General features: G+C 60.3%; 1 protein-coding gene across 1 annotated transcript in view; it reads left to right on the top strand.

The window, feature by feature from the left end:
• The window catches only part of ZFHX2 (zinc finger homeobox 2), a 28,530-nt gene extending 16,924 nt beyond the window's left edge, over positions 1 to 11,606 (top strand). The window contains exons 2-9 of the mRNA XM_040227279.1: positions 56 to 573; positions 1,123 to 1,366; positions 2,793 to 2,867; positions 3,309 to 3,367; positions 4,870 to 5,070; positions 5,403 to 5,529; positions 5,936 to 9,406; positions 9,653 to 11,606. Of these exons, the coding sequence (XP_040083213.1) occupies positions 56 to 573; positions 1,123 to 1,366; positions 2,793 to 2,867; positions 3,309 to 3,367; positions 4,870 to 5,070; positions 5,403 to 5,529; positions 5,936 to 9,406; positions 9,653 to 10,632 (5,675 nt within the window). The 3' untranslated portion in view covers positions 10,633 to 11,606. The remainder of the gene's footprint in view (positions 1 to 55; positions 574 to 1,122; positions 1,367 to 2,792; positions 2,868 to 3,308; positions 3,368 to 4,869; positions 5,071 to 5,402; positions 5,530 to 5,935; positions 9,407 to 9,652) is intronic.
• Positions 11,607 to 11,849: the final 243 nt, after the last annotated feature.

The raw sequence follows: 11,849 nt of genomic DNA, 5'->3' as shown, positions 1-11,849 counted from the left end.
AAGCCCATCCTGCCCCATTCTTTCCCGGGGTCACTAACCTGTTTCTGTTCCCTAGCCCCTGGAAGCCCTTCCCCAGACACCCACCTGCCTCAGAGTCAGCTCCTGGGAGCCTTGTCTGAAGGGCTGCCCACCTCACCGCCCCCAGACGACAGCCCGTCCCTGAAGGTGTTCCGCTGCCTGGTGTGCCAGGCCTTCAGCACAGACAGCCTGGAGCTGCTGCTCTACCACTGCAGCATGGGCCGGAGCCTCCCGGAGGCCGAGTGGAAGGAGGTGGCCGGTGACACCCACCGCTGCAAGCTCTGCTGCTATGGCACCCAGCTCAAGGCCAACTTCCAGCTCCACCTCAAGACCGACAAACATGCTCAGAAGTACCAGCTGGCAGCCCACCTGAGGGAGGGGGGTGGGGCCATGGGCACCCCCTCCCCAGTGCCTCTGGGAGATGGGGCTCCTTACGGCTCTGTCCCCACCTTGCACCTGCGCTGCAACATCTGTGACTTTGAGTCCAACAGCAAGGAGAAGATGCGGCTGCATGCCCGGGGGGCGGCCCATGAAGAGAACAGCCAGATCTATAAGGTGAGAGTGGGGCAGGAAGGTCTGGAATCTGAAGGACACTGCGCAGAGCCTGCGGGGGAGAGAGGAGGAAAGGGGACTGGGATGGAGTGAGGAGATGCAGAGTGAGAGAGTGATGCAAAAGCCCAGGGGGCGGGATTGGAGAAAAAGGCCCAGGCACCAGGGTGAAAGCTGTTTGGAGTCAGAGGTGGAGAAAGAGAACAAGGATGGTGGATCCTGACCATGTGACTCCAGTACTTTATTCAGCTTTTCTGGTGTTTGGGACTAGGTGGGAGGGTTCTTGTGTCTGCTCAGTCCATCTCGTCACCAGAAGTTCAAGAAGACAGAACCGATTCTATTCGTGCACTAGGAGGAAATCCAGGATTGGTGGGAGGAAGAAAGGGAGGCGGGGGAGCAACTAAGGTGGCCAAAGGAAAGAAAAGGGCTCAAGAGGGAGGAAGGGACGTGGGGGTGCTGCTGCTGGTCAGGCTCCCCTGGGGGAAGCAGAGGAGCCCCCTGGACTCGGGGGTGTCCGTCCTTCTGGGCCTGAGCAGCCTCTTTCCATGCTTTCAGTTTCTGCTGGAGATGGAGGGGACCGCGACCGCGGGGCCAGAACTGGGGCTGTTCCGCTGCCTGCTGTGCGCCTGGGAGACGCCCTCCCGCCTCGCGGTGCTGCAGCACCTGCGGGCACCTGCCCACCGAGACGCCCAGGCCCAGCGGCGCCTGCAGCTGCTACAGAGCGGCCCCGCGGCTGATGAGGGGCTCCCGGCTCTTCAGAGCATCCTCAGCTTCAGCCATGGGCAGCTCCGGCCTCACGGTAAGGAAGAGGGGACAGGGGAGGAAGGGAAGGGAGGCCCGGGCGGGAGCGGGGTGCCCAGGAGAGAGTGACACAGGCACGAGAAACAGGTCTGTGTGCAGTGCAGAGCAAGTGGAAGGGTGCTGTGAAGGGTGCTTAACTGGCTTTCAGGGACACTGGGGCAGCCGAGGGAAGTGGGGATGAGAGGCTACTGGAGGAGAAGGAAGAGAAGAGCAGAGATTTTGTGGTGTGGAGAAATAGAGCAGGGAGGGAGGTGAGGAGGAACCACCCAGTGAGTCTGAGTAGTGACCGGCGTGCTGGCAGTGCTGGGGGTTTGGGGGTGGGGTGGCAGGAGCTGGTTAGGAAGGAGAAGGGAGAAGAACAGAAAAACAATAGACAGCTTTGGGCTGGGCCAAGACTTGTCAGAGGAGGTGGGAGCCGGGGGCATGGCCCGAAGGCAGCAGGATGGGATGCTCCTGATGAGCTCCCCAGCCTCTTCCTGTCTCTGAGGAGCTCTTCAGCCCCAAGGCTGGGCTTAGGGCCCCCCTTAGGCAGCTGAGGTTGTACCAGAGAGACTGGGAACAGCCTTCCAGGTACCACTGATCCAGGGAGTGCAGAAGAGCCTGAAAGGGACTATGAGACGTGGGCACAGGCATCGGGCTTTGCAGGGGCCGGTGGTGGGTGAGGGTGAGGGCACAGGCAGCAAGAACCAGGAACAGGCAGCATTGACTGGTGCTAATTGAATTGCCAATACACTGGCTGGAGTTAAGTGCCGGAGGGGCCCAGATCAATAGCTAACGATTCTGGCGCAGGGCTGAATGGAGTTAAGGAACTTTAACACTTTAATTAGGCCGCCACTGAAAATAAATTCCTACACATCTGTCAATTCTTGCTTGAGTGGTAATCTCCTTTCCCAGCCAGACCTGCCGCCTCCTACTCACCGCAGCTGCTTCTCTTCAACCTCACCTCCCCACTTTGGTGCCTCTCACTACATTTCTGGGCTCCCTTGCTTCCAGGATCAGTCAAGACAGGGAGCCGAGTTTGGTCTTGTTCCTGTCTACTGCTGGGCTTGTTCCCTCATCTTTTAAGTGTCGGGGCTAGACTCACAAAGACTTCTTGGGCCCTGCAGAAGGAAATGGCAATCCATTCCAGTATTCTTACCTGGGAAATCCCATGGACAGAGGAGTCTGGCAGTCAAGTTCAAGGAGTCGCAAAAGAATAGGCTACAACTTAAGGACTAAAACAACAGTGACCAGTCCTAGCACTGTAATTTTGCCCCTCGGACTCTATTTCTTTTCAGCAGTTTTTTTGTCTTCTCCTGCCTACTGATTTATCTACCCATCTTCTCCTTCATTGCCTGGCTGCTTGTCCTGCTTCCTCTGCCCCTTTTTCTTCCCTTCTGTAGTGCTTCATCCTTTTAAATTGACTCTCCCTTCATCCTACACAGGGAAGACTCCTGTCACCCTCTTAGCTGGGCCACCCACCCCTGAGAAAGATGCCCAGAATAAGACAGAACAGTTGGGTGAGTTGCTCATCTGGTCCATTTTCCCTCCATCTCTTGTCCTCCTCACCACCATCACCCCCCACCCCCACCCCACAATTCTCATACATTCTGAGGTGCTCATGGAACCTCTTGGTAATACAGACACCTAGCAAGGCCTTCTGTGCTGAAGGAGCTACCATGATCAAAAGAAACGGCTCATCAGAGGGAAGGGAGGCGGGGCCACAGAGAGCTGGGTGCTTCCGCCCTCTGGCCATCCCGCCAGCCTGGGGTCAGCCCTGCCAAGCCCCGCTCCCTGCACGAGTGCAGTTCTGTAGTTTTCCGCTCTTCCTCCCTTTCTCCAGGGCCCACCCTCTACCTTGCAAGCCCTGCGCTACAAATCAGACCATTTTAAGGGCCTGGGGTCTGTGAAAGGAAGAGGGAGGGCTGTCACAGTCTCTGAGTCTCTCTTTTCATCTTCAGTTTCTGAAGAGGCAGAGAACAAGACTGGCCCTCCTGGAGACAGTACCAGCCAGACCACGGTCAGAACTGGGGTAACGGGGAAGAGCTGGGGGGGGGGCTCTGATTTTACTGAGATCTGCTCACACTCTAAAGGCTGAACTGTAGATCTTTACAGACAAGGGATTTCAGACCAAAGGTAGACTTAATTTTGTCATGCTTGTGACTCATGTCACTCTGAATACAACAATTGCGCACCCAGGTCTGGTTACAGATGTGAGCACAGTTGACCCTGAGGGGTGGAGCACAAGGGAGATAACAAACAGGAAGCGATGGTGGGAATTTGAGGGAAAGGTGAGGAAAGAAACTCTATTGAGGGGAGGAAAGACTGGAAGTAGATGGAGGGAGGGAAGAAGTAAAGAAGTGAAAAGAGAAAGGCAAAAATAAAACTAGCTGCTGCCCAGCTCTTTATTTCTGTTGGGAGCAAAAAGTTGAGGTGTGAAGTTCACCTCCTAGAGAGCGCTGGTTGGCGCTGTCCTGGCACCTCCTTCCTGGGGCAGAAACTGGCCCATTGACCCAGGTGATCCGGACAGCAAGCTCTGCCTAGGATGCCTGACCTAGGCAGGGCCCAAGGGTAATTTAGGTTGACTCTGGTGGGATCCCCAGCCTCTGGTCTTGAGGTGCCACCCCCTGCCTCCCAGCTCTCCACACTGGACCGCATACACCGTGTGTTAAGACTGCAGACGCTGCAGTCACGGCATATGTCCTCGGCTCCCTTGCACCCTGACTTCGAGATGTCCACTCCCAGGCCTGAGCGCATTAAGCTGAGCATCTGGATACCCTTCCATTCTGGCCATTCCCTCCCTGACGTGCGGTCCCGGACCAATGGCACTGGCAACGGGAGGAAGTGAGCTGGGAAGACAGAAATGCAGGCTGGAGGTCAGGCAGTCAGGTGACAAAGGCCGAAGCAGAGGGGCCTCTCTGCCCCACCCTCTGGAGGTGTGGGCAGGAATGTGCCAGCCACGCCAGGCCAGAATTCTCCTGGGCCGCTGGGGGAGCTGTTGTGTTTGTTTACATTAGAAAGGGAAGGGGAGAAAAAGGCAGGCGGAGAAAGTGGGAGCTGCTGAGTCTCTGAGGGAGAATGAGGCGGCTTCTGAGCAGACAGGTAGGGAGCGCCCGCTGCAGAGCGGGCAGGGAGCCTGTGGGGTCCAGGAAGTGCCAGAGGGGAGGGGGGGCCATTTCATGGAGCAGATACAGGCAGGGTGGGGGCAGGTAAGAAAAGAAAACTAAACCAGAGGGGTAGGGACAGGACCCTGTGTCAGCTAGAGACCTGAGTAGGCAGCAGAGATGGGGGGAGAGGGGAGCCGGGATGGAGGAGGCCAGAGCTGAGGGCAGGCTGAGGAAGGCAGGCGAGGGCAGTCCAGCCTGGGCCTTTGTTCCCGCAGGAGGGAAGCGAGGGTGGAGTCAGCTTTCAGGACTGGGGCTCCTCCTCCATCAGGAGTGGGGACCTGGCCAAGTCCACAAACCCCAGGGCCCAGAGGTGGTGGGGGCCCCCGTCCCTGACACCCCACCTGTGTGCCCCCAGGCATTCTGCTGTCCATACTGCAGCTTCCTGAGCCCAGAGTCCGAGCAGGTGAGGGCTCACGCGCTCTCCCAGCACGCGGTGCAGCCCACGTTCCGGTGCCCGCTATGCCAGGAGCAGCTGGTGGGCCGGCCTGCCCTGCACTTCCACCTCAGCCACCTCCACAACGTGGTGCCCGAGTGTGTGGAGAGGCTGCTGCTTGTGGTGAGTCCGGGGGGCAGGGGCCAGTGGCTGTGTGGCTGGGAGTGTGTGCTGAAGGCAGTGGCTCTGACAGGAGTCGAGAGCTGGAGGCAACCTGGGGGCTGAACCTGTCCGGCAGCCTCTGCCCGCTGGTGAGGAAGCACCACTGAGGCGTGCGAGGAGCTGGCTTCCACTGCAGGCACGGCTGAGGCTGTAGGACAGCAGAGGCCGCAGCCAGGGGTTAGGTGGGAAGTTAGAGGAGCCCGGAGCTACGCTGGGCACGACCAGGCGTGGAGCCGGGGGGTCTGGAGTAGAGGGCCAGTGGGGGGAAGTCACTGACCGCTCTTCCATCTCAGGCCACAACTGTAGAGATGACCTTGACGACCAAAGTGCTGCCCGGGCCTGCTCTAAGCCCTCTGGGAGACGGCCCAGAGCCCCCCTCTCCCGCACCGGAGCCTGTGCCCAGCAGAGCACACACCACAGGTAAGGATTGGATGGCAGACCTCCCAAGGTGGCAGGACAGGGGACCTGGGTTCCTTGAACAAAGTAGATCTGAAGACAACTGAGCAGGGACCACGTGTGCTAAGCCCCTTCAGTCGTGTCCGACTCTCTGAGACCCCAGGGACTGTAGCCCGCCGGGCTCCTCTGTCCATGGGGATTCTCCAGGCAAGAATACTGGAGTGGGTTGCCAGGCCCTCCTCCAGAGGATCTTCCCAACCCAGGGATCGAACCCACGTCTCTTATGTCTCCTGCACCAGCAGGCGGGCTCTTTACCACTAGTGCCACCTGGGAAGCCCGAAGCCAGGAGGAGTTACCCTAGATGTTAAGTGGGTGGGGTCTGACTCAGAAATGGTTCCCTTCTCACTGCGCCCCCTTCTCTCTCCCCTAGATGGCCCTCACCTGACCCCAGAAGCCAGTCCCGATCCTCTTCCTGAGCCTCCCCCACCCTCAGTCGATGCCCCAGACAAGCCCACGGGAAGCCCTGACCAGCCCCCATCTCCAGCCCAGTCTCCAGCCCCTCGTCCTGATGCCCAAGCTGAGGAAGTAGCGCCTCCACCCACCATGGCTGAGGAGGAGGAGGGGGCTGGTGGGGAGCCCCGCCCTGCAGAGCCCACTCCAGCTGACTCTCGACACCCTCTGACCTATCGGAAGACCACCAACTTTGCCCTGGACAAGTTCCTCGACCCTGCTCGGCCCTACAAGTGCACTGTGTGTAAGGAGTCCTTCACGCAGAAGAACATTCTCCTGGTCCATTATAACTCGGTCTCCCACCTGCACAAGATGAAGAAGGCCGCCATTGACCCCTCCGGCCCAGCACGAGAAGCTGGCGCCACGCCTGCCACCGCTGCCGCCACAGACAAGCCCTTCAAGTGCACGGTCTGCCGCGTCTCCTACAACCAGAGCTCCACCCTGGAGATCCACATGCGCTCCGTCCTGCACCAGACTCGCTCCAGGGGAGCCAAGAGCGACGCCAAGGCCGAGGGGCCAGAGCGAGGCCCCGAAGAGCCCAAGGAAGGCGAGACTGAGGGGGAGGCAGGCCCTGAGAAGAAGGGCCCTGAGCCTGGCGGCTTCCTATCTGGACTGCCCTTCCTGTCCCCTCCCCCGCCTCCCCTGGACCTGCACCGATTCCCAGCCCCGCTCTTCACCCCCCCAGTCCTGCCCCCCTTCCCTCTCATGCCTGAGTCACTGCTTAAGCTCCAGCAGCAGCAGCTGCTCCTGCCCTTCTACCTCCATGACCTCAAGGTAGGGCCCAAGCTAGCACTGGCTGGGCCTGCACCCCTGCTGTCCCTGCCGGCGGCCGCCCCTCCTCCCCCACCCCCACCTCCGAAGGCTGAGCTGGCCGAGCAAGAGTGGGAGCGGCCCCCTACGACAGAAGAGGGGGCTGAGGCAGGGCCCCCTTCTCCCCCACACCCAACACCCAACGAGGCAGCCCGCACCGCAGCCAAAGCCCTTCTAGAAAACTTCGGGTTTGAGCTGGTGATCCAGTACAATGAAGGAAAGCAGGCTGTGCCCCCACCCCCAACCCCACCCCCCCCAGAGGCCCTGGGGGGCGGGGACAAGTTGGCCTGCAGGGCCTGTGGGAAACTCTTCTCCAATATGCTTATCCTCAAGACACATGAGGAGCATGTGCACCGCCGCTTTCTGCCCTTTGAGGCCCTGAGCCGATACGCTGCTCAGTTTCGCAAGAGCTATGATAGCCTCTACCCGCCCCCTGCAGAGTCCCCCAAACCGCCCGATGGGCCCCTGGATTCCCCTGCTCCCCAACTGGGCCCACCTTTCCTGGTCCCAGAGCCTGAGGCAGGGGGGGCCCGTCCCCCTGAGGAACGAGGCCGGGCCGGAGGACGCTGGCCCCCAGAGGAGGATGAAAGCGCCAGAGGGAATCTTCCTCCCCTGGTGCCTGCAGGCCGCCGCTTCTCCAGAACCAAGTTCACAGAGTTTCAGACCCAAGCCCTGCAGTCTTTCTTTGAGACCAGCGCCTACCCCAAGGATGGCGAGGTGGAGCGGCTCGCAAGCCTCTTGGGTCTGGCTAGCCGTGTGGTGGTGGTGTGGTTCCAGAACGCCCGCCAGAAAGCTCGTAAAAATGCCAGTGATGGTGGGCCTGCACCCAGTGGAGGAGGCACCGGGGGAACCTCTGGCTGCAGGCGCTGCCACGCCACCTTCTCCTGTGTTTTTGACTTGGTGCGGCACCTCAAGAAATGCTATGACGACCAGCCTGCTGAGGAGGAGGAGGAAGAGGTAGAGAGAGGGGAAGAAGAGGAAGAGGCAGAAGATGTCGCGGAGGAGGAACAGGGCCCGGAGCCCCCAGCAGGGCCTGAGGGCCCACCACCGGAACCCTCAGACAGGGAGGAGCTGGGCCAGGCAGAGGCCATGATGCTAGAGGGCAAAGAGCCCGAAGGCAGGGCCCCTCCCTCGCCTTCCCCAGTCCATACCTGTGACCAGTGCGCCCTGTCTTTCCCCAACCAGGACCTCCTGGCCAACCACCGCCGGCTCCACTTCCTGCCACCTGTGCAGCCCAGCGCTGCCCCCCACCTCCTAGACCTGCCCATGCTGGTGTTTGGGGAGCGAAACCCCCTGGTGGCAGGCACTCCGCCAGTGCCAGGGCCACCCCTCAAACGGAAGCACGAGGACGGTAGCCTGTCCCCCACGGGCAGTGAAGCGGGGGTGGGTGGGGAGGGCGAGCCCCCCAGGGACAAGCGCCTGCGCACCACCATCCTGCCCGAGCAGCTGGAGATCCTGTACCGCTGGTATATGCAGGACTCCAATCCCACACGCAAGATGCTCGACTGCATCTCCGAGGAGGTGGGGCTCAAGAAGCGCGTGGTGCAGGTCTGGTTCCAGAACACCAGGGCGCGGGAGCGCAAGGGCCAGTTTCGAAGCACCCCTGGGGGAGTGCCCAGTCCAGCAGTCAAGCCCCCTGCTACACCCAGCCCTGCACCCTTCCCCAAGTTCAGCGTCTTGCTGGGCAAGGCAGATGATGGGGCTGGGAGGGAGGCCCCTAAGAGGGATGCGCCTGCTCTTCCCTACCCCCCGGTCACCCCAGCTGCCGGGCCCCTGCCTTTCCTGCCACCTGGGAAAGAGGCCCCCGCTCTGACACCAGAGCCACCTGTACCTCTCCCAGCTCCCCCTCCACCCGGTGAGGATGAGGGCCCGGAGGAGCCATCAAAAGCTTCTCCAGAGAGTGAGGCCTGCAGTCCATCAGCAGGGGATTTAAGTGACTCATCAGCTTCCAGTCTGGCCGAACCAGAGTCCCCTGGGGCTGGAGGGACCAGTGGGGGCCCAGGAGGTGGGGGTGGAGTTCCAGATGGGATGGGGCAGCGGCGCTATAGGACCCAGATGAGCAGCCTGCAGCTGAAGATCATGAAAGCCTGCTATGAGGCCTACCGCACCCCAACCATGCAGGAGTGTGAGGTGCTGGGCGAGGAGATCGGGCTGCCCAAGAGAGTCATCCAGGTCTGGTTCCAGAATGCTCGCGCCAAGGAGAAGAAGGCCAAGCTCCAAGGGGCAGCAGTTGGTGGGGCTGGGGGCAGCAGTGAGAGCCCCTTGGCAGCCCAGCGCACTGACTGCCCCTACTGTGACGTCAAATATGACTTCTATGTCTCCTGCCGAGGCCATCTCTTTTCCCGCCAGCACCTGGCCAAGCTTAAGGAGGCAGTCCGAGCCCAGCTGAAGAGTGAAAGCAAGTGTTACGACTTGGCACCGGCACCTGAGGCACCCCCAGCTCCCAAGGTTCCGCCCGCCACCGCACCTGCCTCTGTGCCCCTTGGGGCTGCCCCGGCCCTGCCTCGCCTGGCCCCGGTCCTCTTGTCTGGCCCAGCTCTGGCCCAGCCCCCACTGGGCAGCCTAGCTCCTTTCAGTTCAGGTGAGTGAGAGCTTGGGAGGAGCTGGGCTTCAGAGGGCATCTCCCTCTAATGGGGTGTTCTTCCTGTTCCTTCCTGACTCCTCTGCCTCCAGTCTCATCCTGGGCCTCCCTGTGTTTCCTACTGGTGCGGGAGGGAAGGGAGCATGGAGGCTAGGTGGTGGAAGGCCTGAGTGTGCAGGAGGTCGTCTCCAGCAGGCAGGATGGTGGTGCCGGGAGGTGGCTGATCAACACTCTTCATCTTCCTAGGCCCTGCAGCCTCCTCAGGCCTCCTTGGCCTCGCCACTTCGGTCCTACCTGCTACCACAGTGGTCCAGACTGCTGGCCCAGGCTGCCCTTTACCTCAGAGACCAGTTCCTGACCAAACCAACCCCTCTCCAGCAGGCACCACTGACTCTGCCCCAGGCCCACCCCCCGAACCCTCTGGGGACAAGGTCTCTGGTGAGCGAAAGCCAGTCGCAGCCCCCACCAACTCCTCTGCTGACGCCCTCAAGAACCTCAAAGCATTGAAGGCTACTGTCCCAGCCCTGCTGGGGGGCCAGTTCCTGCCTTTCCCATTGCCTCCTGCAGGGGGTGCCACACCGCCAGCAGTCTTTGGCCCCCAGCTGCCGGGAGCCTACTTCCAGCAGCTCTATGGCATGAAGAAGGGGCTGTTCCCCATGAACCCGGTGATACCTCAGACCCTCATCGGACTGCTCCCCAACGCCCTCCTCCAGCCACCGCCCCAGGCCCCCGAGCCCACAGCCACAGCGCCTCCGAAGCCACCCGAGCTGCCTGCTCCCAAGGAGGGGGAGGCTGGGGAGGCCGATGAGCTGCTGACGGGCAGCCCTGGCATCTCCACCGTGGATGTGACCCACCGCTACCTGTGCCGCCAGTGCAAGATGGCATTTGACGGGGAGGCCCCGGCCACTGCTCACCAGAGATCCTTCTGCTTCTTTGGGCGGGGCTCTGGGGGCTCCGTGCCCCCCCCGCTGCGGGTGCCCGTCTGTACCTACCACTGCCTGGCATGTGAGGTGCTGCTGAGCGGGCGAGAGGCCCTAGCCTCGCACCTGCGCTCCTCGGCCCACAGGCGCAAGGCGGCCCCGCCCCCGGGGGGCCCACCTGGCACGGCCACCAACGCTGCCACTGCCGCCACGGCTGCGGTGGCTTTTGCCAAAGAGGAAGCAAGATTACCTCACACGGACTCCAACCCCAAAACGACTACTACCTCTACACTTCTAGCTTTATAAACAGATAAACCAAGATGTGGGGGAAGGGAGGGCCTTAGGTCTCTTACTCCAAGGGGTGTGTGGGGAGCTCAAATCCTTCACCCCCGGCCCCGCCCACCTCACGGGAATCTCAGTTCCCACCCCCAGTGGGCTTCACACCTCACCTCCAGCAGAATCCTGCCTCCTCCCCCACCCCCGCCGACACGCCGATCCTTCGCAAATTCTTGCCCCTTGGTCTCCACGGGCGCACACACCCATCTTCCCATCTTGATTATCCATTAACATCTGCCTGCCCACCAGGCACAAAATCTCTCCTTGGTTTCATCTTCCTCTTTCCTACTGAATTCCCAGTCACCCCTCCAACTCCTATAACCATGCTGTTCCACTGACTGAGAAAACGCCAAAAGAAAAAAAAGGAAGGAAAACAAGAAAACCCAAGACAAAGAAGGGGAAGGAAAATAAACTCTGCCATTGCCCCTTCTTTTCCCTACCCCCCTCGGCTAGAGTACCATACGGCTCACAAACTCCTCCCAAATACTCAGCTGGCTCCCAAGGCTGAAGCCTGAGATGGGCAGGGAGCCCACGAAACTCTAACCAAACTGGAGGTGAGCAGGGAGAGGTGCCCCGGCTTACTCTCCTCACAGCCCGCCTGCCTCACCGGACGGGAGCCCCTGCGGCCTGGACTCCAGGCGAAGTCGCCACCAGGAACCCCTCTGCCAACCCCCACCCTGCACCCTGGGAACTGCAGTTAACTTATCCTCAAAGGCTTTAAACACAGAGATCCTCTCAGCAGCCGTGGGCCTGCCCCTTGTCCCAGCCCTGCCACGTGGGGATCCAGCCTCTGGGACCAGCGCCCACCAACGGCAAATCCAAAGTTCTTTTAAAAAAAACTGAAACACACACACAACCAAAAAAAAAAAAAAGAGTACGAACTCGTGTGGGAGAGATGGAGAGACCAGACCAGAGGAATGAACTAATGACAAACTTGGAAAACAAGGGGAAAAAAAAAAAAAAAGCCTGAAAACTCTCCCATCAAACAAGTGTTTTTTTTTTTTTTTCCTGTTTGTGTCACTCCCCACCCCACCCCATTTTAAGGGTTTCTTTGAACCACCTTGTCTCTGGAAGATCAATGGCTTTAGTCCTTGCTTGGGTACAGCGGTCCTGGAGACTGCCAGCAGTATAGCCCTGCCCTGTACTGTGCCCAGCCACAAGCTGGTATTGGGGAAAAGGTTAAAGGT

The sequence above is a fragment of the Oryx dammah genome, unplaced genomic scaffold, assembly GCF_014754425.2.
Source record: "Oryx dammah isolate SB20612 unplaced genomic scaffold, SCBI_Odam_1.1 HiC_scaffold_26, whole genome shotgun sequence".
Classification (NCBI taxonomy): Eukaryota; Metazoa; Chordata; class Mammalia; order Artiodactyla; family Bovidae; genus Oryx; species Oryx dammah.
This window is presented reverse-complemented; position numbering and strand designations above follow the sequence as displayed.